The following is a 26264-nucleotide window of genomic DNA, read 5'->3' as shown; positions in this document are numbered from 1 at the left end:
ATGTGCATCTCTGTAATGAGAAGGGGTGTGGTCTAATGACATCAACACCCTCTATCAGGTGTGCATAATTATTAGGCAACTTCCTTTCCTTTGGCAAAATGGGTCAAAAGAAGGACTTGACAGGCTCAGAAAAGTCAAAAATAGTGAGATATCTTGCAGAGGGATGCAGCAGTCACAAAATTGCAAAGCTTCTGAAGCGTGATCATCGAACAATCAAGCGTTTCATTCAAAATAGTCAACAGGGTCGCAAGAAGCGTGTGGAAAAACCAAGGCGCAAAATAACTGCCCATGAACTGAGAAAAGTCAAGCGTGCAGCTGCCAAGATGCCACTTGCCACCAGTTTGGCCATATTTCAGAGCTGCAACATCACTGGAGTGCCCAAAAGCTCAAAGTGTGCAATACTCAGAGACATGGCCAAGGTAAGAAAGGCTGAAAGACGACCACCACTGAACAAGACACACAAGCTGAAACGTCAAGACTGGGCCAAGAAATATCTCAAGACTGGTTTTTCTAAGGTTTTATGGACTGATGAAATGAGAGTGAGTCTTGATGGGCCAGATGGATGGGCCCGTGGCTGGATTGGTAAAGGGCAGAGAGCTCCAGTCCGACTCAGACGCCAGCAAGGTGGAGGTGGAGTACTGGTTTGGGCTGGTATCATCAAAGATGAACTTGTGGGGCCTTTTCGGGTTGAGGATGGAGTCAAGCTCAACTCCCAGTCCTACTGCCAGTTTCTGGAAGACACCTTCTTCAAGCAGTGGTACAGGAAGAAGTCTGCATCCTTCAAGAAAAACATGATTTTCATGCAGGACAATGCTCCATCACACGCGTCCAAGTACTCCACAGCGTGGCTGGCAAGAAAGGGTATAAAAGAAGAAAAACTAATGACATGGCCTCCTTGTTCACCTGATCTGAACCCCATTGAGAACCTGTGGTCCATCATCAAATGTGAGATTTACAAGGAGGGAAAACAGTACACCTCTCTGAACAGTGTCTGGGAGGCTGTGGTTGCTGCTGCACGCAATGTTGATGGTGAACAGATCAAAACACTGACAGAATCCATGGATGGCAGGCTTTTGAGTGTCCTTGCAAAGAAAGGTGGCTATATTGGTCGCTGATTTATTTTTGTTTTGTTTTTGAATGTCAGAAATGTATATTTGTGAATGTGAAGATGTTATATTGGTCTCACTGGTAAAAATAAATGATTGAAATGGGTATATATTTGTTTTTTGTTAAGTTGCCTAATAATTATGCACAGTAATAGTCACCTGCACACACAGATATCCCCCTAAAATAGCTAAAACAAAAAACAAACTAAAAACTACTTCCAAAAACATTCAGCTTTGATATTAATGAGTTTTTTGGGTTCATTGAGAACATGGTTGTTGTTCAATAATAAAATTATTCCTCAAAAATACAACTTGCCTAATAATTCTGCACTACCTGTATCACACAATAAAAAAAAATCACTGAAAGCACAAAGTGTATGAACAGCAATAATATTACATAATGTGCTTTTAAAAACTTTGTGAGCAACAAACTTAATTGAATCTGAACAGTCTGAACACAGTTTTATTCCCATTCTGTTCACACACAGACTTCAAGGAAACTATGTGTGAGTCAAAACGCTACAAAAATGTTCCCAAAGAGTAAAAGATGTATCTTTGATCTACTTCTACACTTTATTTTAGGATAGGATTAGGATTCAAGGATCAAGATGCAATCAGAAAGAAATTAGGTAAAATGACTCAGGAAAAAAGTAAAATAAAAAGGAGTGGTAAGAATAACGGGCTCCAGAAAATGTAACTAGCTAATCTACTTTTTAACGACTCAGTGAATCAACTGATAATCATATAATGATCGGAACCGCTTCAGCTTCAGGAAATCCTAAGAGAAAACCGATTAATGAAGTTTTGAGTTGTTTGTTCCTGTCAGTGAATCACACTGACGTGCTGCTGTGTGTGAAACTAGTTAAACAAAAACTTGGGTTGTTCATTACATTACACATTATAAATAACTTTGGCAGCAGCACACTGTTAAATGGTTGTGAACTGGTTAAACAGGTTAAATAGATTTTCTGGGAACCAAGTCAAATTAAGATAACTCCTGTACTCACTTTTACTCTTTACTTTCACTTTTACTTACTACCCTTCAACTACAGCTCTTCAAAGAACCTTAGCCTCAGTTTTGTTATACTGGCACTCTTATTAGACACCAGTGTTCATGCATTTCTCAGTTTGACTCAGTATTTTAGTGAGAATTTTGTACAGAAACTTTTCAGTAAACATCTCTGTAAGTGTAAAAATATTCAACAAAAAGTCAGATGGCTGAGATCAAAGTAATAGAGAACTCTTTGGGAAAGTTCAGAAACTACTCTGTGTTTTTGATTCTCTGCCAAAACAGCTAATACAGTGATTTAATCCAGTGCTTCCAGTTTCTACTATACTTTGATTACATCACTGAAACTTTTCATTTTTCTACTTTCTTTTTGGCTTCTATAGCTCACTTACATATAGACAGAAAAGGTAAAGGTAAACATATACTTTTTTAAAACCCTATAGCAATAAGTGTAATATATGGTATTTTTTTTCCTCTCTGAACTTAAAGTTTCAGGGAGACCTAAAGTTATAAGAGCTAGAAATGACTCACAAGAAAATTACTTTCTTTCCTACTGAGAGAAAAACAGCTTATGGGGATTTTGCCTGCCACCAATGAGAATCTACGTTGATTTATTGAATCTTCTTATCATCAGTTATATCAGATCAAATATATTTCCCGTTTTTCAGTGTCACATTTAGATTACAAAGGTCATATGAAGCACAGGAAGAAATGATCTTTTTCTGCTTGTGACTGATTGACAAACATGATCGTCTGTCATAAGTTTAGTTTGTTGCAATAAAAAAATATTGTGAAAACTAAGGGTTGCCAAAGAGTTTCTTATTTAGTAAGTAGGTGGTTTTGCTGTCTAAACCACACAAGTTCTTTTCCCTCCATTTCCAGTCTGTATGCTAAGATAAGCTAAGCACACTCCTGATTTCTACTCGTTAAACAGATTTTTAGGTATCTTCATCCTTTCATCTCGTGTGTGTGTGTGTCATCTTTAGTTAATTAGTGTAATTGCTTTATATAGCACATTTTCTGGCTCCGTGTTGCCTAATAACCCAACTTGTCACATGATCCACTTAGTTAATAGCTGACACACATTAAATATTTGGAATTTTGTTACTGGAAACTGTGCATCCTCTTCTTTTATTATGTATTTTCCCAAATTTTCTTATATATTTCCACACTTTTCTCAATATGATAGAATTTTTAATATACATACACATTTTTCAGTCAGTGATTTCCATTGATAGAGATCTCCAAAAGTTGATTCTGTTCATCTGGATATGAAAAGTGGCAGGTTAGCCTTGTTAGACTGTGAGATTTCCATCTGTAATGGGGGACAGCTAAAAGCTGATGTGTACCATAAACCTACGCATACGGATCAGTATTTAAGGTTCGACTCTTATCATCCACTGGAGTATAAACTGGGTGTCATCAGGACACTACAACACAGAGCGAACACCATCCCCACAGACACAGCAGCCAGGGAAGCAGAAGAACATCACATCATCACATCAAGAAGGCCCTGAGTAAATGTGGTTATCCCAGCTGGACTTTTGTCATTTACACCTACAGGCCAGTGGACACTCTTTCAATGATGAGGATGTGCACATCCTGGACAGGGAGGAATGCTGGTTTGAGTCAAGGAGGCCATTTACGTGAAAAGGGAAAGACCATCTCTGAATCGAGGAGGGGGCCTAAGGGTACATCTTTCGCCATCGTACAATGCTGTGATTGCAGCCATTCCCCAACTCTCTGTGAATGGTACTCATGGCCATTGATCAATGGGCTTTGATCAGTGGTTGTTGATCAATGGTCATGAGAATTTGCATAATCATGATGAAGGAACTGACCTCCCAGGCCATTGTTCCTTCAGTGGGCTGGTTTCAGTCATTATGCAAATATGCTGTTTATAAGATTGGGGTAACCTGCATGAATGACGAAACGTTTCTCCCACTGAAAACGTTACGTCCAGATGAACAGAATCAACTTTTTGGAGATTTACTTACCTGGATGATTGAGCATGCATTAAGATAGAAATCTTGGTTTTTTTTTTGATTTTCTGATAAAACTGAGCAAAAAGATTATTAAGATCTCCTACAAATCATCTTGTTTTATTCTTGTTGTGGTTAATTTTATTTTAATTTTATTTTTAATACGATAAAAATGTTTCTGTTTCTTGTTAATCATTTATTTAAAAGGTTTTCCTGAAGGAGGCTTTTGAAAGCCTTCAGTCAACATGAAGTTTTTCTGACTACTACTCTGAAGTCTCAGTAGGACCACTGGTGAGGTGCCAGCAAACAGGTGAAAAATATAAAGTTAAACAAATGAATAAATTACAATACAATATTTGGGGGGGAAGGCAAGGAAACATACATGTGCTTGTGCTGGCACATTTAAGTAAAATTCAACTTCAACCATTTTTATTCTTTTTGTTTTTTTATTGTGTGTTGCTATAACTTATTTTGGCTTCTAGGCTGAAATAGGTTAGAAAAAGTTTGAGAGCCAGTGATGTATACTGTTATACAAAAGTGTTTTTGTCATTTATTCAGCTTAATAAAGTGTGTACTTAGAGTCAACTAACACTGCATATGTTTGTGTGTTACATTAATACTGAATTCTTTAATTGCCCATATTTACATCATTCCCTTTATTTTAGCTTATTTGTAGGGAGTTTTACCAGCTCTTAACAGTGTGCCTTGGCTTTAGACAGTTTTGCTATTTTTATGGCTGATTCATTAGTTTGTGATGTGGGTCTCGCAAAAGGGCAGAAATGAGATATCCAAACTGGAAAAACAAAAGAAGTACCCTCTGGGCAGTAATAATATTTATGTGAGATTCCTGTGAAATGTGGCCAGGAGCCAGAGTGACTCTCAGACTCATAAAATGCAAAAGTTTTCTTCCCAGGCTGAATCATGAAGGCCATAATCTGGAAACTGAAAGGATGACTGGGTGAACTTAAATACAGACACTTGGGCATGAAAAAAAAGATTTGAGCAGAATAAAAGTGCCTCAGTTTATTTGTGTACCTTCGGACCGCTCTTTCCGATTGGGCCTTGCTGTCCAGGATAACCCTGAGGAGGATAAACAAGAAATATTGTTCTCAGATTTTTTTAAATCAAAGGAGAAAAAAGAGAAATGAGTTCAAATATGACGTGAAGAAGAAAATTATATAAAACAGTGAATTCGGGAAATTTTAGAAATGAAAACACTAAATAAGCCGCTTTGTACTAGAGCCTGAAGCTTAGGAGCTTGTGTCACTTTAAAAGGAGGAGTCTGAGTGATATCATCTGTTGCTACGTAGATGGAACACAATTAAATAAAGGAAGATTAAACCACAAGGCAACCCTTGACAGAGTCACATGTGTACCGCTATAGTATGCGTCAGTATTTGTTGTAATGGAAACCCGAAGAAAAGAGAAACGTGAATCTCCTCAACCCAGGAAAGGTTTATGGAATTATATCTGTGACTCTGTTCTGTGTAATGGGACAGTTTGAAAAGCGTGTTTGGAGGACTTAGGAAAAAAAAGTTGTACGCTCTGCCTTTCGTGTAGATTTAATCAAATTCACAGCTCACAGCTAATGAAATTTCCTCCTGCTCATTTGCTAATAGAGGTAAAACTAACTACTGTGCGTCTCAGATTGAGCAAACTTGGGACTGCACAGACAGAGAAGTTATTAATACACTTTTATGCTGATTAAAACAAGCATGCCGAGATATTTGAAGATATTTTGTCTATTGCATAACATAACTAATGCATAATTGAATAGAGTCCCAGATATATATTAATACACCAGAGAAACTGCATCATCAGATGTCTTAAAAACCTTTGATACAATGTTTTGAATCGGTTTTTTGATTTTAAAAAAAATTGCCAAGAAAGGAAAGGTTATGGAAGTCAAATGAGATTAAAATTCAAATCAAATGATGACACATAGAGTAAATGTTAAGATGTTTAGGTAGTTTCCATGACCAGTAATGATGTGTCTTACAGTGTAGCCTCTCTCGCCAACATCACCTGGAAACCCAGGTGCTCCTGTTTGACCCTGTTGACGAAGAACAAACATGTTTAGATCGACACAAAGACAGCTGTGACTTTAACCGGCACTGCTGGTTATCAAAAAACTGTGCAATAAACAGCTAGACATAATGCAGAAGAATAAAAAGAATTTTTTTTTTTTTAAGCAAAGAAACTGTGTCAGTTTTTGATCATAGACATTTTAAACCACCTTCAGTTGTGTGCCAGGGGAAATCACCAAACATTTTCTTTTTTGAAGAATTTAAGTACGTGATACTTATATACCTTTGGTCCGTCTCTTCCCTGAGGACCTTGTCTGCCTTTGTCACCAGGAGTGCCCTAAAAAGAAGAAACACATCCATCCAAAGTGCCAAAAACTAATAAACCACCAGAGCATTCAAAACACATGGTTAAAAACTTTATTATATTATTCAGTGTAAATAAATTCATAAAATACAGAAACTTAAAATAAAAAAAAATCATATACACACTGTATACACTTTAGTAACAAGTACTGATTGTTACTGTTATTACTTGTTAAACCAGTATTTTATTCAATAATTTATTAAGAAAAAAACAAAACAATAAAAATCAGTTTATTTCCATGTCTTTATGGGCCTATTGACTTGGCCAAATAAATAAATAAAGATAAAAATTGAAAAGAACCACTAATATTTGAGTTTATAAATACTGATACTAATAAATGATTAATAAAATAATTTCAGCATTTGCCTCATCAAAATGTTACTGAACATAAAACACAGCTGCGTTGTTGTATTCCAGTCGTGTAATCATCATGAGGACATAGTTATCACTCTTTTTTTTTCTTTTACCTTGATACCTTTAGTCCCTCTTCCTCCAGCAGGCCCAGCATCACCACGACGACCCTGAAATAACCAAAAAACTCAATTACCACCTTTTCCAGTTGTGTGGCTCCATCAGCTCATCAAGTTCTAGGGTCTATAATATATAATCCATGTCTATAATATTAATCTCCCCAATCCAGGGTCTAGCCAAAGGTAAAATGTGGTGATTTATGGTGAATTGTGGCACTGAAACATTAACTGGAAAATGCTGTCTCATCCATTCGTTAAAAATTGCATCATCACTTTATAATTTTAGTTAATTGTGTCATTTATTCATTTATTTTTTGTCCTAATTTGAACATCAAAATTTATGTTCTTTCCTGAGTCAAAGTGAAACTTTGTGCCTAATATGAAGAACGACTCTAGAGGTTTGAAAGAAATTGTTGTGTTCACAAGAGCAGGATTCTTTTGCAGGCAAAAACTCTTCAGTGATTTACCATGTCACTACCCGATCCGTACCGGAAACCCGATCCGTACCACGCATGTGCGAAAGGCATCTACTTCCACTCGAAGCATTTTATTATAGTTACGGGTCAGCGTATCTGTTAAGATGTTAACAATAATAAGTATCTGTTAAAATGTTTGCAATAATGAAACATTTCAATACAATGTAGACCAAAAAAAAAAAGTTACGGATCAGGCCTCCCCAATCCTTACTCACATGTTCAAAAGTCAGACCGTACAGATCCGGTCTACCCGATCTTACCGCCTACGTGCAGATGTTCTCTTCTTCTTCTGTTTCGTTGTGTATGCGTGTTAAATTTGATTTAGTAATAGTCGAGTGTGTTTATGTTTGTCTATGTGGAGAGGATTGATTGGAATTGTGACGATGATGTCCGCTATCACTGACAATTGTCAGTAAACACTTAATTTGGCTAATGAATCTTCACATGACTCATTACAAATGTTTATTTTTAGACACAATAGGCTTGTATATGGAGGTATCCATTGTTTAAATGTCCCGGGCAGTCGAAAAGGAAATATGTCCAGAAATACTAGGAGCTTACTTGGCGCTAACCATGTCATTGAAATACATTAACTGTCACAATGTTGGCAAAGAGAGGAAGTGACGAAAGATTCTCGCGTGCGTGGTACAGATCGGGTAGCGACAAGCATCATAACAGATGAAGTAATCATCTTGGCCATCATGTGAGATGGGCTGTGATAAAGTGATAATAACTCCTTTCATACATGAGCAGGGAACTATATTATTTAACTATGGTAGTAATAATATTTTACAATTCTTCAGCCAGTACGGAGTGGCTCTTTGGATCTCATAATACACATAATGTTTGGAAGTCAAAAGGCACTGCATATCACCCTAAAACACCAGAGCAACATTGAAGTTTGGAGGTGGGAATTTCATGGTTTCAAATATACCAGGATGGAACAAGGGTGGAAAATTTCAGCAAGACAGTGATCCCAAACACACAGGCAAGGAAACTCAGTTGGTGTCAGAGAGAGAAAATAAAGCTGCTAGAATGGCTCAGACCTGACCTATGTAAAAATCTATGTAAAGAACTAAAGCTCAGAGTTCATAGAAGGAACTCACAGAACATCTGAATTTGAAAACTATGTAATGGAGAGGGCCAAAATCACACCTGAGTAATGCTTGCGACTAGTTTCTCCACACAGGAGACATCTTGTCACCGACAAAGGCTTCTTTACGAAGTATTACATACATTTCAGTCAGCGTGTTCAATATTATTTTCCTGTGCCATTTCTCATTATTACAGATAACTTTGAACATCTATGGTTTGTTTTCTTAGCATGTGTGGATTGAATGGGTTGTTTTTGTGCATGAATAAATGTGTGTGTGTGTGTGTGTGTGTGTGTGTGTGTGTGTGTGTGTGTGTGTGTGTGTGTGTGTGTGTGTGTAACTGCAGTTAGGGGTCATAAAGTTTATTATCAGGAACTGCCAGAAAAATCCCCAAAACCCCAATCTGCTATTTAAATGTGTCATTTGTTTGTTGATACTCTGGGTGATTTCCAGGATAATGACACAACCTCTGTTGTCTCAGTCTGCAGTGGGAGGTGGTTTCAGTTTCATTTCCTGAATGTGTCAGTGCATGTCAGTGAAATACCTTAAATTAATCTAATTTAATCTTTTTTTTTTAAATGTGCCTGCATAATTTGCTTGCTATGCTTACATAGCATCTACAACAGTTGAAATCCAATTATTAAAGCTTTTCTGTGTAACTTTTGCACTGTTTTTTTTTTCCAACACGGAAACCCATTGATTCAGTGTAGACTAAATAACATCTGCCAGTTTAAAAATAGTGTGACTCATCGTGGAGTCACGACTTCCTTACTTTCACTTTTATCAGAATTAGTCTGATTTAGTTGAGCTGAAGCAAATGTTTCACTAAAAACCTGTTCTTATTCAGCTTATTGAAGTTTAGCTTAGATGTTAAATTTTCCACCACAGAGAGGCTGAGAGGTAGCTGTGTTCCTTACAGTCTCACCAGGAGGTCCGACTCCTCCACGGGGTCCCTCCAATCCCATGTCACCCTGTCAACAAGAAGAGGCACTGCAATTATTGGCTACTTGAGCTGCTAATAACACATAATAACTGCTGGGCCAAACAAATGCAAAACAGTATAAAAATACAATGGTTCAATGTAAATCTGTAATTTAAAACCATAATGTTTTTTAATTAATTATATATTTATAATAAATCATATAAACAGCAATAGATAGATCTAATAATTATGACGTCTACCACAAACTAATATTATGAAGCCCTGAACTGTAATTCTTTCAGCATAAAATCACATAATTTCAGGTCAAATGAGCTTTCTTTAAATTATTATTATATTACATGTCACTTCAGTGAATTTTAAACTTACTGATGGGGTTGATGCAATTGATAATTACACTTCATATAGTTCTCTAAATGTAGCTGTTGCAGGTATTGCAGTCTGCTTAGGTATTGTCTGTCTATCATTATGCAAATATTTTGCTTATTTATTGACAGGAGTATAGAAGACATTTAAACAAACAAAAATATTGTAAATAATGCACAGAAAAAAATAATGCTCCAAAGGGAAGAGATGCTGTAACTTGTAGATAAATACCTGACACTGTGAAAACATTATGTCAGGTATGACATTGTGGAAATACTAAATGTATACTGTAATCAGTGCATTAACTCAACAGTGATGCATCTATCAACATCCCTCCAACCACATGACTGAGGCGAGAGGGGTGGGAGGGATAGAGTGTGCGTGTGTGTGTGTGTGTTTGTGTGTGTTTACCTTTAGACCCACATCTCCAGGCTCACCTGGCTCTCCTGGAAGTCCAGTTTCTCCCTGACAGATTCAATGAATAAGCTTAGGAAAGTTTTAAAAATCCTCACAGATGGAGCTGCAGCTTTACGGAGCTTAACTCTTTGGTGAAAAAAAAATTTCAGTTATTACTTTAAAAGGTTTTAAATGAAACTTAACAGCTCACACTCTGCACTTATATCTTTTAATAGTCACAATAAAATGTAAACGTAGCCAGTTAACTTTCACTTCAGGATGGACTGGTTAACTCACTGTGGCTCCAGAAAAACCAGAAGCTCCTTCATCTCCCTCAGGACCATGGTCACCCTGCAAAATGAGGTCAAAGGTTACAACAGACAAGGGCAAAAACATTTCCAAAGCTTATACACAACACTCACTCTCCTCACACAACAAAGCAGTTTCATAGTCTTAAAAATTGCAACAGCTGAAAGTTATAAACAGTGAATTTTTGATATATGGTGAAATCAATTTAAAAAATAAAAATAATGAAATTATTGGAATGACTGATTATATCTTAATCCTGCTTTAGTTGGGGCACCGCGAGGTGTTGTGTAAAATAACACTAAAACAGCAGAAAACACTTTTTTCCCTTTTCCTGTCATAGACAAGATTTTTTTTCTGCTTTAGTCTTTAATTACTTAAATTACCCAAATTACTTTAAATTTAATTAAGTTTCAAATGAAGAGCTTTCACTTTCAGTTTGGCTTCAGGTTTTTAACAAACTTTCCTTCACTGCTTATACCTCTTTTACTTTCTGTTTAGCTGACTGGCTTTTATGGTCGTTAAAACTCAGTATTTTCAGTTTCATTTTATTTTTTCTTTAGTTTTTACTTTCACTCTATGTTACAACACCAATGCTGTCATTACTTTCACAGTGTTATGGGAGCTACAAATGTAAATACAAGCTATTTTGCATGGTAGTATCCACTGTGACTGCTGTAGCATGATTTACTCACCACTGGTCCAGTATCTCCTCTCCTTCCCTGAACACCTTTGGTCCCTTTATAGCCCTAAAACACAAAACGGATAAATAACCAGTAATTAAACTACTTGAATATGCAGCTGCTGCTTTAGTATCACTTTAATCAGGCATTCTTGTCATAAACAAACATCCATTATTCATGTTTAAGACTTTTACCTCTCTCCCTTGAGACCCTGGTTTACCGGTTTTACCCTGCAGGCCTCTGGATCCCTGAGAGAAAGAGAAAAGGAATCAGACTGTGGAAAACAAAAACTACAACATGAACAAACCTACATTTGACCCTAGTTTTGGATCAGGCCATGCAGTGTAAGAATGAAACAAAGGGGCCATTGACTGCATTTAGCCAGTGATGTGATGCAATGTGGCTGTACCTTCGGTCCTGTGAAGCCAGCAAATCCAGGCTCTCCGGGCTCACAGTCACACTCTGTTGGCCCCACCTGCCCAAGCTCTGCATCGCCCCCTGACTCTTCTGAGGAGCCAGTGTCAGGCTCATATGGCACCTAAAACACAACATTAACAAATATTATCACACCTATGGTGTCCTTCAAATTTAGCTTCACTACACCCAATGCCCTGCACCTGCATAGACATGGTTTTGTAGACATTCCTGATTCCATTTTCCTTGTTTTAAAGAAATTTAAATCAAGCTGCTACAATTTTGCAGTGTGATAAGAGAACAGTTACCAAATCAACCTCATAGTAAGATTTGCTTGACTTAAACTAAAATGGACACATTAAATTAATTTTAAATCTCATTATTGGTGAGGAATATTCAATAATCATAATTTTATATTATTCGTAAAAATCTTTTCTTTTTTTTTAATCGCTTATTGGCCTTGTGCAGTGCTTCAGATTAGCTATGCTTTGGAACAAGTATGTCATTTTCATCATGAAGAACCACAAGTTGCAGAAGAGGCTTGATGATATAGGGTTATGATTCTCGTAGGTTCAAATCCTGGCCCTTACTTTGGAGCAATTACTGACCGATAGTTCTGGCAGGCAGTTTGCTTTCAGCATCACTAAACAAAAATTGTAGAAAATCTAGCCCATTACAGAAGACTGCTGGTAATAATATTTAAGTGCCTCCAGGGGGCAGCCGCCCGCCTGTGACCTGAAGTGGACACTCCACCCTTTTCTAGCTGAGAACCATGACCTCAGACCTGGAAATGCGGACATTCATCTGCCAATCACCTCACTTAAAGCTGGAGGCTCCCACCTGAGGGAGCCAACAGAACCACATCATCTGCAAAAAAAGCATAGATAAGATCCTGAAACCACCAAAGTACAAACCTTCTGCTACTTGCCAAAGTCCAAAACCCATAAGGAATAAATCCGACTTATTGCCAACAATGCAGACCAAGCTTTCACTTGGCTGTACAGGGACTGAATGACCCTTAACAATGGGCTGAATGCCCTTTAATAGGAAGATTTTTATGCAAGAGAGAGGTCAGGTTTTTATGAATGCTATATGAAACTAAAACTCAGTTCCTAGTTATGTTTAGCAGATATGAAATTGTTGAGGGGCTTGGAACAAAGAGAGCAACAAAGAGCATTGTTGTTTTTTAAAGCTCTCTCTACATTTCTTCCTGCTGCAGTTTAATATTGTTGTTGAGCTATCCCTGACACTCCAAGCACACAGCTGTCCCACCTGCACGATCTCAGTGTCCTCTTTGGCATAGTGGGACTCAGTGGTGGTGATGTAGGGAAAGGTGTCCTCAGTGATCATGGTGATTTGGGTGGGGATTGGGCCATAAGTGTCATAATCCTCCTCCTCGAATATCTGGTCCACATCATAGCTATGAGTCGGCTCTGGTGGATATTCTAAGGAAATATTAAGACATTTAGTTTTGTTTGGACTTTGTGGTGCATTGTTACAGTCAGCAGTCCTGGTCTGGAGCCCCGAGGACTTCAAACAGTCAGAGAGTGTCCTCTGGTACAGTTTACACTAAGTGTGTTACTGATCTCACCTGGCTGAGGAGCAGCTAAGTTGTCATAGTGGTCAACTGCAGAAGACTCTTCATAGGTGTGTTCCTCACCTGAATAGACATGCAAAATACATGAGGTAAGAACTCAGTATGAGACACATGGGAAAATGTGACTCGTTTTAGGGGTATGATTCCTGTTTTGAGTGTGCATGATCCCGGGTTCAATTCCCTGATGAGCCCTTAACTTACAGCAAATGTGGGAGAATAAAAATTGCATCATACTGTACATACAGATCAACAACTTCCAAAAACATCTCTCCTCTCTTGCAAAACTGTGATTTAAGTCAGTGCATTAAAGTTAACAAATAAAGTGAAGCTAAGATCGGAAGGGTTTTTTTGTTGAAAAAACAAAGAAACAAACAATAATTTGTGGTAATAATTGAATAAATATGAGTTTGTAATGAATATGTGATAAATTTTGTGCTCGCCTAACAATGCAATTCATTTAAAGTTGTTACTTTTTTTCTCCACATAAGCCTTTACTTGACTACGATATTAAACAAGAAAGTTACTAATGAGTTGTGAAGGTACTTTTTACTACTTAAAAATAATTAAGCAGTGTTTATCATAATTAACTGTCGATTAGTTACCTAGAAGAAACCAGTTTACAATATTCCTCAGCTGGATTCTATAATTGCGTTATCTGTCACCTGTTGTTCTTTAGTAAAACAAGGCTAAACAGCTATTGTTTCACCTGAGGTTAAAGTTAAATCAGTGTCAGCATGAGGAAGCCCTGACCTGAGTGGTATCCAGAAAATTCCTCCTGGCAGTGAGAAGAGACGGCAAACAGCATGAACACGAGCAGCCCCGAGAGGAGCGACGCCTGCAGGGTACACATCAAATACAGCAGATAGACTCATGCAACACAATTCACCATTTCACACAACCTGAATGAATATTAAACTGTAAACTAAGATGTCACTGCTGGATGAGTTTATTTTCTGACCCACTGTTCCTACTACAAGTGCTGTTAGCTGTATTTAAATAAATCCCTTCATTTGACTCTATTAATTAAATTAAATTAAATTAGGTTTAATTAAATAATTAAACCAACTAACTTTTGATTGGCTGCTTCTTGCACACTAAGAATTTGAATGGCAGGTGGGTGGGGCTCCTGTATTCACAAACAGTTAAGTGCATTTAATGACCACCAGAGATGGGCAGTAACGTGTTATTGTAATCTGATTACTACAAAAAGTAATTAGATTACTCTTACTTTCCCGTAAGCACGCTGCATTACTGCGTTACTAAACCGTGATTTTGTGTGTGAGAGTGTCTGCTGACAATGACGTAAGCGCGTGCGACGTCAGTGGCAGCAACAGATGTGTAAATAACATCTGAGCAAGCACCTGGCCTTCTGCCACGGGAATGTGAAATTCACAGAGAAAGCGCCAGATCCCCCCCACTGACAACTGCAAGAATCACTCGTCTGCTTGACTTCTGCATTTCTGTCATTGCAGGTGCTCTTTGGTCTATCCTTTGAGGGATAGGTCCCAGTTTTAAATCGTAGACAAGCCCTAACTACACAAAGACTGTTGCAAACTATTCTACTTTGAAGAGTGCCCATGCTGAACCTCATGTTTTTAGATTTGAGTCCCTTGTTGGTATTTTTTTTTTTAACGTTATGCACAAAAAGGGTATCAATTAGCTGTCAGTGAGGTAGCTCATCCATCTCGTGATCCATCATATTTCACAGGCTAAAAACAAACAAATTATTCTACAGGGACTGCAGCAGTGCTTCTTTCTCTGTGAAGGGAAACTGTAAACAAACAAGGTAAAAAAAAAAAAAAGAAAAGAAAAAAGATTGCAATCATGCTGATGTCGTTTTGCACCACTTTGACTTAGCAAAGACTTGTTTGACCTCATTTTTTTACACTGGGAGTATTTTGACTGCTTTATAGGGGCTTTTTAGTTCCAGGGGACTTGATAAGTCAGATTCTTTCTTCCATTTACTCAGTGCATCATGTAAAGTGTTTTTACATTGTAAACTTTTATATAGGATCCAACCAACTTTATTTTATTTCAGAAAAAGAAAAAGTTTAGAGTAATCATGAGCTGCATAAACAGCCTAAAGGGAGTGTTAAGTATATTGATCAACAGAAATTCAGCATAATTCAGCTCTAATTCCAGTCTTCAGTCTTGTTGCCTCAGCTCAGGTGACTGATTACTGTCAGGTTTTATGGCTCTGCTTAGACCAGTGACAGGTGTTATACTGCCCTCTGGAGCTAGCATAGTAAACTACTGGTAGGATACTGACAGAATACAACCCTATGGCAGTTTTTGTATTAGCCAAACAAATTTTTAATAGAAAAACAAAACTCCTTAATTCTAAAGGCCTTTGTTTATTTCCATGTTATTTTTTCCAGCACTGTAAACGCTATGTGCAAATATTGATTTAACCCACACGGTCAGTCTGATTGAATGAGTAATAGGCAGGTTATCTGTGAAGCCTTTCCTGACTCACAGTGGTTTTTCATTCATTCACCTCTAGGCTGCATTCCTGAAATGCTCTTTTTGAAGGACTTCCTAAAAGGACCATCATTGGCTTCAGCTTATTCAAATTTATGTTGAAAGGTTATTAACTAAAACTAATAACCATGTTAACCAGTTTTAGCAGAGCTACACTGGCATAAGAAAATCTTTGCACAAGTGATTTTAAAATACTCCTTCTTGTATTTAAAGTCTTTTTTTATTTTATTTAAAAGTTTACTTTAAGTTCTAACTCACAGTCATAGATCTTACACTGCCACTTGTTGGACAACCAATGACAAGTATCAAAAACATCAGAAGTGAAGCAACCGCTTTCACTGATGAACCTCCTGACCTCAGAGCAGAACTTGATGCATCAAATATGATCAGAGAAGTGTTTGGGTGGGCTACACCAACAAAGGAGAATCACTGTAAAGGACTCTTTATTTGCAATGAGGTTGCTGAGTTTTGAGTTGCTGCTGTTTGCCTGAGAATTAAACAGACTGAGGTTTCTTTGTCAGGAGGAAGACTGCTGAGCACTTCTCAGACTCATCTGACATTCCTGAAGCCTCACTGTGAGGCTGCAGACCAGCACAGGAAAATCTGCCCTGTACCTGGAAGGCTGTGTATTAGATTTTAACACAAGGTCACTGAACTGGATAAAAGGAAGATAAAAATGACCACAACCACATTGTTGTAATCATTTCTGAAACCTCAGATCAAACCTGTTTGAAAAAGAATTTTGGGAAGATTCAAACCTTGAAAAGGTCAAATGAGCTCAGCTTCTCTGGTGTTAAAGAATCCCTCACTCTTATATTGTTTCTTTATTCAAGTAACAATTTATTCATATAATATTGATCCGAATAAAGTAGCAAAAAGAGCTCATTATCCAATAATTTAACAAGAACATTTGCCACATTTCTGCTAGACAAATGTTGCCTTGTTAACCTTTATTAGAGGCTAGTTTGTGCATGAATTTAAACAACCCAAGAGAACAGCTGTAACAGACCATACAAGCAAATTCAAACCCAATTAACTCTGCCCTGTTGGACCTCTGGGGCTGTGAGGTAGTGAATACTCTCACATTTCATATTTAACTTTTTTGTTCATATTTGTCGATTGCTATAAAGAAACAAAGGCTGCTCCAACATTCCCAATGTGTGCAAAATCTATTTGGTCACATGGCCAAACATTACACCATGTACAAATTTCCCTTTGGCTTTGTTGTGAATTCTAGAGAAAAATCCAAAGTCAGCAAAGAATCTAAACAAAGCCTGCTCTGTGAATTAAAAAGCTTCCCCAGAACCTAAAACTTACCCACAAACATTCATCAGAAATTTCTGCTCAGCAAAATGACTCCCACACAGATGACTTACTGAACAGCTGAATACAGAATTAGTTTATGATGTATTGCACCAAAATGACTTTAAAAATGAAAATAAATTACCACAAGTTATACTTCAGTAAACAACAACAAAAAAGTTTTTTAGATAAATTCTGTCTGCAGATTTAGACGCTAACACAAACAAAAAGAGAAGATCTGCATTTTTAATATGGAAGTTAAATTAATTATATTGAAATTTTTAAGGCCTATATCAACATTTTAAGGTCTTGCTAACAGCCTGAGAGGCACTTTATAGACTGTCCAGTGGACTAAGGACAAACTAAAACCTTCCCCTGATTATTTTACCATAAACAACATTTAACAGTTCCCTCAAAATGTGCAGGGCCAAATCCACATATGATGATAATCTCATTTTACCTTATCACAGGAGGCCCCCATGGTGCTGCACAGTGATTCCCTCTAGACCAGACCTGCTAAAGGATTCTTTGGGGATATGGATGAGAACAAAAACAGCCAGATTTTACGTTCCCTGAGGAGTTTCCCTTACACTATTATCACCCCAACGGTTCCCCCTGTACTCTCGTCTCTCCAGGATCCGTCAGGTTCCCAGGCACGGACGGGATCCTGTTAGACTTTTTTTGTTCTTCTCGTCCTCTATCTGTGCTTCTCAAAAGGGTGAGAAATACCAGATCCAGAATCCAGCATGAGCAGAGAAAAACCAGGACAGAAGGAAGATGAATAGATTTTGGGGTTTTGTGTCTTCTCATTAATGTCTATATCACATTTCCATGTGCTGCTGTCTGGAGTTGCAAAACAGTTTTAACATCTGATTAAAAAAAACTGTTTTGAGGATTGTAATCATCTAGACCACAATTTGCACCCATAATCATGTCTTGTATTTCCTCTCATGAGCTAAATAAAAAATGCATTCAAAATAAACTGTGTCATTTAACGATTTTTCAAGCTTCAGTAAAACTTTTTCAAATTAGTTTAGTGAGGAACACATTTTACCCTCAGAACAAGGTTTCTTAAATCAAAAGACCGAATGTTTTGCTGTGTTGCAATTTCAAACAATGATGTCATTTATGCCAACACAAATAGATTGTGTGACTATAGAGACAATTAATGATAATAATAATAATTTGTTGTATAAATTGGTCATTTTTATATTCTTCAACCTAGGAACAAGAATCACAGGTGCATAGTTTTGCAACTATTCTTCAGTGAGCAGTCAGATTTAGTTTTTATGTTCTTCCTGAAAGTCTGAACTCTTTATCAGACTATTAATTTAAATATCTGTAAAATGATCACCCTACATTTGCTTGCAGTGTTTTTTGTTTTTTTATAAACAGACCGCACAAACCCCCTTTACTCCATTTTCTTAATGACTTTCCAGGTAAACACACCCAAACTTACAGCAAAGACTAAAGGCCAAAAAATAACCTTTGAACTTATGGTGAAAGTAGGACAGTTAAGACACTCCTGTCTGAGATTCCAAGTTATCATTAAAAAAGAAAAAAAAAAAAACCAGCCAATCATGCAGAGGGAGGTAAGATGTGGCTGTGTTGTAAAACGCCAAAGTGCTGATTGAAAATGGTGTCAGTGAAGCAAAATAAAACTCAACCAGTGAATGTTCGGTTTAAAGACTTTATTGCGTTTAAATCTTTACAAAATGCGTCAGTGTGTAAACCTATTTTTAGTCTCGCCTTGTGAACACTGCGACTTCAGAGTCGACTTCAGTCACTGCAGATTCAGCACTCTCACTTCTCCTTCTCCCTGTCTTTCTCATCTTTCTTCTTCTTCTTTTTCTTCTTTTTATCGTGGTGGTGGTGGTGGTCATCTGGGGAATGGGAATCCCTGTGAAGATCCAAAAAGTCCAAGTTAACTCTGCAGTATGCATAATACATTTTGGTGTTACAAAACAAGATATTTTCAATCATTAACCCTTTAAGACCTACCATAGAACCAAGTCCGCCAGAGCTTATAGTATATTTTTACATGCTGTGGAGCCATTTTTTGGAGCATTTCAAGTTGCTATACATCAATACAACCATTATAGCCCAAATTTTAATAATATGCATGCATTAAGTGCATAGTAATTACATAAATTGCAAAAAAGTGCAATAAACTACAAAAAGATTGAAAATTGTTTTTGATTTTTTTAACATATATTTCTAGTTAGAGAAATTTAAGAGGCTTATCCCTCAAAACTGTAAATACAAAAAAGTTGCACAAACTAGTTTCCCACCAAAGGAAATTTATTTTAAGTGTCTTCATAGTTTTATTTTTGAGATACACCAATTTTCATATACTGCAGGAAAAACGAAAAAATATATTATAGTGCAAATTTGCAAAAAAGCAGCATATGCATCAAAATAAAATATTTCCAGCAGTGCAATATGAGTCCTCAGCATCCCAGAAACATCACAGAAAGTCATAAAGTCAAACATAACTTTTAAAAACACAAGTATAGGCTCATAAGGCCACAATGGTAAAAACTACATTTCTGCAAAATGACGTCACTTCCGGTTTCGGGCAGGTCATGCGGTCATGTGACAGTTCACGCTGATGGACATAGGAAGTGTTACAAACAGCTGATCGGATCGGCAAAGCGTGTTTCTGGAATATTATGTTTTTGTTGCTGCAAGTGCTTTTTATGCAGTTTTTGCAAAGCTTTATGTGGAAGGAAACTGTGACCGAGGACAAGCTGATGGCATAAGATGTGAGTACAACTCCTCCGGTTTCATATGCAAAAAAAATTATTGCGCTAGCTTACGTGGTTGCAGTGCTACCGGGATTTAAAAATAGTTACGCAAAATGGAGCGTGTCCGCTCCGACCGGCTTTAAAGGGTTAAGCTGTGAAGATGATGCAAATTATGTTATGTGGTTGTTTCTGTAATTGGTGTGTGGTATACAAGAGCTAGAACAGAAGATAGAACTTCCCATACACATCCACAACCCTTAGATAAGTCCTTTCTCACCTGTCCCTCCTACTCTTCTTCTTCTTGCTCTCCCTTTCGTGGCTTCGCTCCCGGCTGCGGTGACGTTTACTGTGGGAGTGGTGAGACTCTGAGGATGGTGAGCGTCTTTCATCCACCTGCCGCCTGAAAAACAAAACAATTTTAAAAAATTGTCTTTAACCTATAAACTCCTCTGATGCAATATCTTAATCGTCAATGAAGCATAAAAGTGATCATGAGGAGTGCTTCGTGTACCCGTGGGAAGACTGTTCCACTCTCATCGACTCCTCTTCATCTTCCTCCTCTTTCCACTGTCTGGCAAGTTCCTCAGAATGGACGTTGATCACCTCTCTGATCACCTGCAGGGCGATCATAGAGACCACATTACTGTTTCCTAACCTTGGTTCAAACAGGAGGACCGACACGCTGAGCTTAGCATCAGATTTTCAGTTCGGAGATTCCCAGGCAGAGTTTATTTAGTATTCCAGTCAGAGTTATCATAGTTTAGCATTTTCTAATTAGTTTCTTTTTTTATTTCATTTTGACTTAAAAAAAAAAAATAAAAATCTGTAGTTTCCAGTTGACTCTCTTATTTCAGTTTAGTTTTTAATGTTCAAAAATGTTTCGTTTTATTTCTTCCAGTCTTGTTATTGCTACAGTGTGAAGGGAATATATTAGAGCCAAGACTCTGGAAAATCAGTGCAGATATTATATTGAAAAACACACTGAAAGCAGTTAAAATCCCGAGTTTCAATAAACATGTCTATTAATGCCACATTAAGCAAGATCTCATCTGCCGCGACCGGTTATGGTGAGAGAAGGAAGACAAGAAAACTACTTATAAAACAAACTTTGCCTTGCTTCCCATAAATGTTTACCCTGCTCAACAGAATAAGCTAACATGTCTTTCAAAACTATACTGCTCCCACCGAAAATTCTCTGCCTGTGTGAAACAGACACACGTATTGTTGAGATCTGGGCAGTCAGTCAACAGTCAGATGACCAGCATCTTGCTCAGTAGAATCGAAACTGAATTCTTCGCCCTCTTGTCCATCAAGATAAAGCCTGTTTTGTCTCTGGGCCTTTTGAGAAACTGTCCAAATTGGAGTTGGGTAGGGTGATGTAGCAGAAAAACTGATAGTGGAGCAGAGGCTGAGAGTTTTCTGAGGAAAAGAACTACTCAACAATTTATCAGACAGTCCGTTCTTTTGCTGCTTTGTGGAAGTCAAATGATATAAATTTTAAAAAAGCGTGTCCAGCTTCATGAACACTATATGTTGAAACTCAAGAGCACAATAATAGCTCCAGTAACTGGATTTCCAAATCAGGCTCACCAAATCCACTGGTCATTTATACTGTGCTGTCTTTCGTTTTCACCATTTTAAAGTACTGTTACTTTTGACATTTCCAACTAAAGATGGGAAAAGCGGTTCTTGTGATTCACAACACCCTTCATAATTTAAAGAAAAAGTTATTTCACCTTCATCATGGATTATATATAAATGAAGTAAATGATTAGAATCAGGACAACACTTATTGTTCTTTATCAACTCATCTACCTCAGTGTAGGATTTCTTGGTGATGTGAACATTTTTGGCTCTGTAGGACTGACGCCGCCTCTTGTAGTCCCTCATTTCTGCCATCAGCTCCAGTTTAGTCTTTGGTTCATTTTGTTCTTCACCTGAACAAAAACACACACAATTTTTATGTGGACTGCACCAGAGAAAGCCAAAAAAAGTTTTCCTTCACTAAAATTACAGCAACTCTAAGTGTAGAGTTAAACTTAGTTAAATCTCACCTTTTTGGAGTTTGGACACCAAATCTACGTAGAGATCGTCGTTGGAGGACGATGCTTCCTTCTGTTCATTGATGACGCCGACCACATGATTGTACAGAGCCAATCGGTCGGCAACAGTGAGATCACACACGGCTCGCTTGTGGTTCTGAGGCACGTCGACCGGCTCACCGGAGTACTGACCTGATAAAGGATCAGACAAGTTTTACAAGCTAAGTGAGAAAACACAAACTAAACTGACAAGATTTTAGTTAATTTATCTAATTTCAAATCCTGGACTTCAACCTCAAAACAACCACCTGATCACTCAGAGTCAGAGGTTTGGGATAAGTTAAAGTTTTGCTTGTTTGGAATCCTGAAAAACAAAAAATTCAATCTTTCTGGTTTCTCTAAATTTCTAATTTTCTCTGCAGGAAACCCAACTCTAACCCCAGATGAGTCGCCAATAACCTGTTTGCTCTTAAGACATTAATGAGGTTAAAAAAACCCAAAAACACGTCCACATAATGCAAGTCAAATGGTTAATTATTCCTAAGATCACTTCTCAAAGTAGCTCTGTATTCAGCCAAAATTGGATTCTACATAAAAGTAATTTGGTTTTAAGTGTTAAAGTAGAAAATCATAAAAGGCGAATTTACACCATGGACCCTGTTCTCAAAAAGTGACATAGATTTAACACTGACAGGAAATAAGTGCTTAAAGTTTTTTGGGGGTTTTTTTATGTTTAGCGCCATCTTGTGCCAGCACAGAGCATGACATCATTGGGTCGGTTGGCTGCAGTCAATAGACTTACATTAGTTTATGTTAGCTAACTAGTAACAGGACCAATAACTGAGGGGAAAACATGGGGACTTAACTAAAAATCGGTTTAAGGGGGTCACGTTTGTGCTGCCCCCGGCTGTAACAATGAGTTTTATGTTAAAATCAAGGAATAAACAGTAATTGGTTGTTTTGCTAGCTGCACTAATAAGAGGAAATTCACCTGTTAGCGCTAATGTTAGGGTGAGGAACAAAGACAGAAGTTACTTTAAAGTTTAGTCCCTAGTTATTACCTAACATCAATGACTGATAACTTAGCATCAGTAAGGAACTGTGGCCTTCTACTGGAATACTTTTAGATGAAGATTTGACAGAAAGCAGAAACTACATAAGTATTTTAAACATTCAGTCTAAATATGACTGATGAGTCTACATGTATGGACTTTCCCCATCACATAAAGGGAAAAGTATTTGTATGTTCAAGGATGCAGATGTGACTGATAAGCTTCCCGCACCCAAACCCCTGTGGTTTGAAAGGATATGACAGTAAAGGATATGAGGCATGAAACCAGTGGCAGACCTCTCTAGAGCCCATCTCCTCTAATACTCACCCCAATCGCTGCAAACAGAACAAACAACACATGGATGTTAGGAGCAAAACTAGAAAAGACGTGCCGATCCTAAATTGATATTGTAAAAGCTCCTCTTTTACTAATTACTAGTACTAATTACTAGTTACTATTTGGTGAGGGTGAGAGCCAAAAAAGTGAACAATGAATTTACAATGAGTTTAGTGAGGACTTTAAAACTAATGGCATTTTTCTTGGTGTATAAAATTAAACATCTGAATATTCAAGAATAACCCTGTAAAGCATGTTTATCACTGGAGAGGCATGACCCTAATCCTAACCATTCTATCTGACCATGTCAAAGGGGGGAAAAAAACTAACTTTTTTCTTTTTCCAACATCTAACAACAGGTCTGGATTCTGAATGTAGGTCTGGTGGCGGGGTTGAGTCATCGCCAATGATGAGTTGGCGATGACAGAGTTAACTTTGTACCTTTGCTTCTAGTAAATGTACGTTGGTGTGTTGTACTTAGAAAAATAACGCACAGAATAAAATGAGCCGCTACCTTGCCAGAAGACTCCTTCCATCCTCATCATTGGTGCAGCAGATCTCGCCTGTAGGATCACCTGATGCTGGGTGGTTTTGTCTGCATGATGAATGAGAACAGAAAAAACATTACTAAAACATTCCTGACCGAAAAATTCCATCCTTACCTTCCTTTCTACTACAAATGAGTTCCACTACGCGCCAAGACAAAAGCATTATTACTTAACGTTCAAAGAACATTTAGTAAACAATGAAATGAAGGAGACATATGTTCTTTTTCCAAGAAATAAAAAAAACAGTAATATTCAAAATGATTTATATAATTAACTAGATAAAAATGGCTTTCAACAGGGCACATAACAATATACATCTTTTTTACTGCACTACAAACTTTTTAAAGTACATTTAAAAAGAACGAAGAAAACTAAATTGAGTGTTTCTTGTTGAGATTGTTTTATTTCATTTTTTTCAAAAATGAATTATCTCTTCCTTCTTTTAGCAACACAAGTTGCAAAACTTCAAAAGAAAACAGGTGGTCTTCTAAAAAGATCTAATCTCACTAGGGTGAACTTTGGTTATACTAAAGAAAGGTGATAATTTCCAGAGAAAGTCCTCTGTGATGACTTACCCATTGTAAAGCTTCTGACGCTGGTGTTCTCATAGCTCACGGAGGGGTCGTACATCTCCGCCTGCAAAGTAGTGATAAGCTTTACAGCTCTTTCAATTATTAAACACAACTTTACATTAACACTGGAGGTTAGGAGGTTTTCAGTAGTCTGTTGCACAATAACAAGAAGCTTTTGTAGTCTACTTTACTGCTTTTGCCCTGCTGTCTCTGGTCCAATTGCCAGGTTACAGCAGCAGAATCCAGCACCAACACATTAATCTGTAACTAACTGTGTTACCTGCTCCTCGGCAGAGTAGCCCATCTTTTTTAGCTTGCAGGAGGCTTTGTGCTTCTCCATGGTCCTGACCGGGACCCTGTGGTGAGGGTCATAGGGACACTGCTCCATTGGTTCCTGAGAATGCAAGCATATTACATTAGCAAATAATGAATTTAAATTAACATCAGGTATGAATTACACAGAAGCATTATTAATATACCATTGCTGTAACACAATTACCTTCTGAAAGGTTTTATTCTGCAGTGTTTATTAAAACTGTTTTATAAGGACTAAACAACCTCATGGCCAGAATTCAATACAATCTGAATTGTGTAAATATGTATGAAAGCTAATAATAAGCATATTTTCCTATGATGTAACAACTAGCACCACAAATTAACCCCATAGCAAAACTCGTTAAAATAGGTCTAATTCAAGCTGAGAATTAAATGTCTTTGTAAAAATTGGATTTAGATGTCATTAACTTTTGTCTGCTCTCTCCCTTTGCGTTTTGCCGTTGTTTTTGTATGTCCTTCTTTCCTTGCCAAGTTCTATTGAATGCTGTTCCTAATGTAAAGTTTAAAGGGAGTTTTTCCTTTCAGTCATTGACAAATGCTGCTCAGAGCGGGAATTATGACTTGAAATGTCACTATTTTGAATCTTCAGTACCAGAAAATGATCGCCAAGAAGATACAAATGTATATGTGGTAATCAAAAGAAAGAAAACTTGTACTATTTCATGTAAACAAAGACATTTAAACCAAAGTGTAGCTTCAAAAGCATCCTCGTTGAAACTTTTGAGAAGAGCACATTAAAGAAATAAATAACAAAAAACTCAGGAAAAGAAAAGCGGCCTTAAAAAAATCCGGTAAATATTATAAGATGCAAGCATAAAAACACCATTAAAAGACACATGACATATTAATTATAGTTTTTTTTTTTATTACATCAGACGTAGACCACTAAAAAAGCCAAAATAGAACCACATTACAGCAAATAAAAGTGCCAATTGGGCGAGAGCAACCAGCAAATCTACCACCAAGCTTGAGTGACTTCAGAAAAAAAAAAATTAGAAACTCACCGAAAACGCCCCAAACTTAGCTTAGCTTAGGCAGCAGAGAAAAACTCCATTATAGTCACTTAAGCAAATCTCTCTGGACTCAAACTTAGTTAAACGCTTAAATCTGATGCTGCTCTATTGCTGCTACGGAAAACAAAACATTCCGAGAAGGTTTTCTGCTGTTTTGACTGAACAATAAATGCTAACATTAGCCAAACAAACGCTAGCTACCTGGTTGGAGTTCTTGTAGTCTAGCGACCATCCCAGCGTTTCAAATATGTCGTTTATCTGTTTTTTGCACTTTTCAGTAAATTCCGTCAGCTCCTGAAGACGCTCCATGCGGTCCTGGAGAGTTAGCGGCGGTAATGAATCCGACATGATGGGCTTTTATATCAAAATGAACAAAGATTTTCCCTTGAAATCATCACAAGGATCGTTCACTGTACTGGAGAGCGGAACATCCTGCGCGCAGTGATGACGGAAGAACAATAGCGATGCATGCTGGTAGTTGAAGTCCAATAGTTGCTATATTATATTATATTATATTATATTATATTATATTATATTATATTATATTATATTATATTATATTATATTATATTATATTATATTATAAAAAATAATAGCAATTCAGA

At 37.3% G+C, this 26264-nt stretch overlaps 2 protein-coding genes across 2 annotated transcripts in view; both read right to left on the bottom strand.

The window, feature by feature from the left end:
- LOC146563925 (uncharacterized) overlaps positions 1–14088 on the bottom strand; it is a 30494-nt gene extending 16406 nt beyond the window's left edge. The window contains exons 1-13 of the mRNA XM_085291311.1: positions 13981–14088; positions 13225–13293; positions 12906–13078; positions 11629–11757; positions 11414–11467; positions 11232–11285; positions 10528–10581; positions 10246–10299; positions 9446–9499; positions 6956–7009; positions 6408–6461; positions 6097–6150; positions 5133–5177 (exon numbers count right to left, since the gene is read on the bottom strand). Coding sequence (XP_085147437.1) covers positions 5133–5177; positions 6097–6150; positions 6408–6461; positions 6956–7009; positions 9446–9499; positions 10246–10299; positions 10528–10581; positions 11232–11285; positions 11414–11467; positions 11629–11757; positions 12906–13078; positions 13225–13293; positions 13981–14080 — 948 coding nt within the window. The 5' untranslated portion in view covers positions 14081–14088. The remainder of the gene's footprint in view (positions 1–5132; positions 5178–6096; positions 6151–6407; positions 6462–6955; positions 7010–9445; positions 9500–10245; positions 10300–10527; positions 10582–11231; positions 11286–11413; positions 11468–11628; positions 11758–12905; positions 13079–13224; positions 13294–13980) is intronic.
- A 4601-nt stretch (positions 14089–18689) lies between these two features.
- Positions 18690–26097, bottom strand: LOC146563924 (U11/U12 small nuclear ribonucleoprotein 48 kDa protein-like). Its single transcript, XM_085291309.1, has 9 exons — positions 25861–26097; positions 24591–24704; positions 24314–24374; positions 23705–23785; positions 21815–21994; positions 21576–21697; positions 20272–20375; positions 20038–20160; positions 18690–18913 (listed from the first exon to the last, which is right to left on the bottom strand). Exons 1-9 carry the CDS (start codon positions 26005–26007, stop codon positions 18817–18819), a joined length of 1029 nt encoding a protein of 342 aa, XP_085147435.1. The 5' UTR covers positions 26008–26097; the 3' UTR covers positions 18690–18816.
- Between the last annotated feature and the right edge of the window lie 167 nt (positions 26098–26264).

Source organism: Mchenga conophoros, linkage group LG11 (genome assembly GCF_057382185.1).
Source record: "Mchenga conophoros isolate Kocher_MC1m ecotype Shallow Benthic linkage group LG11, M_conophoros_male_GT1.1, whole genome shotgun sequence".
In the NCBI taxonomy this organism is placed as follows: Eukaryota; Metazoa; Chordata; class Actinopteri; order Cichliformes; family Cichlidae; genus Mchenga; species Mchenga conophoros.
The sequence above is the reverse complement of the archived record's forward strand: the minus strand, read 5'-3'. Positions and strand labels throughout refer to the sequence as shown.

Coding starts and splice junctions, on each gene's coding strand:
- LOC146563924 (XM_085291309.1), bottom strand. CDS start 26,007: ATGTCGGATTCATTACCGCCGCTAACTCTCCAGGACCGCATGGAGCGT. Junction 21,698..21,814: donor GGTGTCCAAACTCCAAAAAG/GTGAGATTTAAC, acceptor GTTTTTGTTCAG/GTGAAGAACAAAATGAACCA. Junction 20,161..20,271: donor GTGGAACAGTCTTCCCACGG/GTACACGAAGCA, acceptor TTTGTTTTTCAG/GCGGCAGGTGGATGAAAGAC.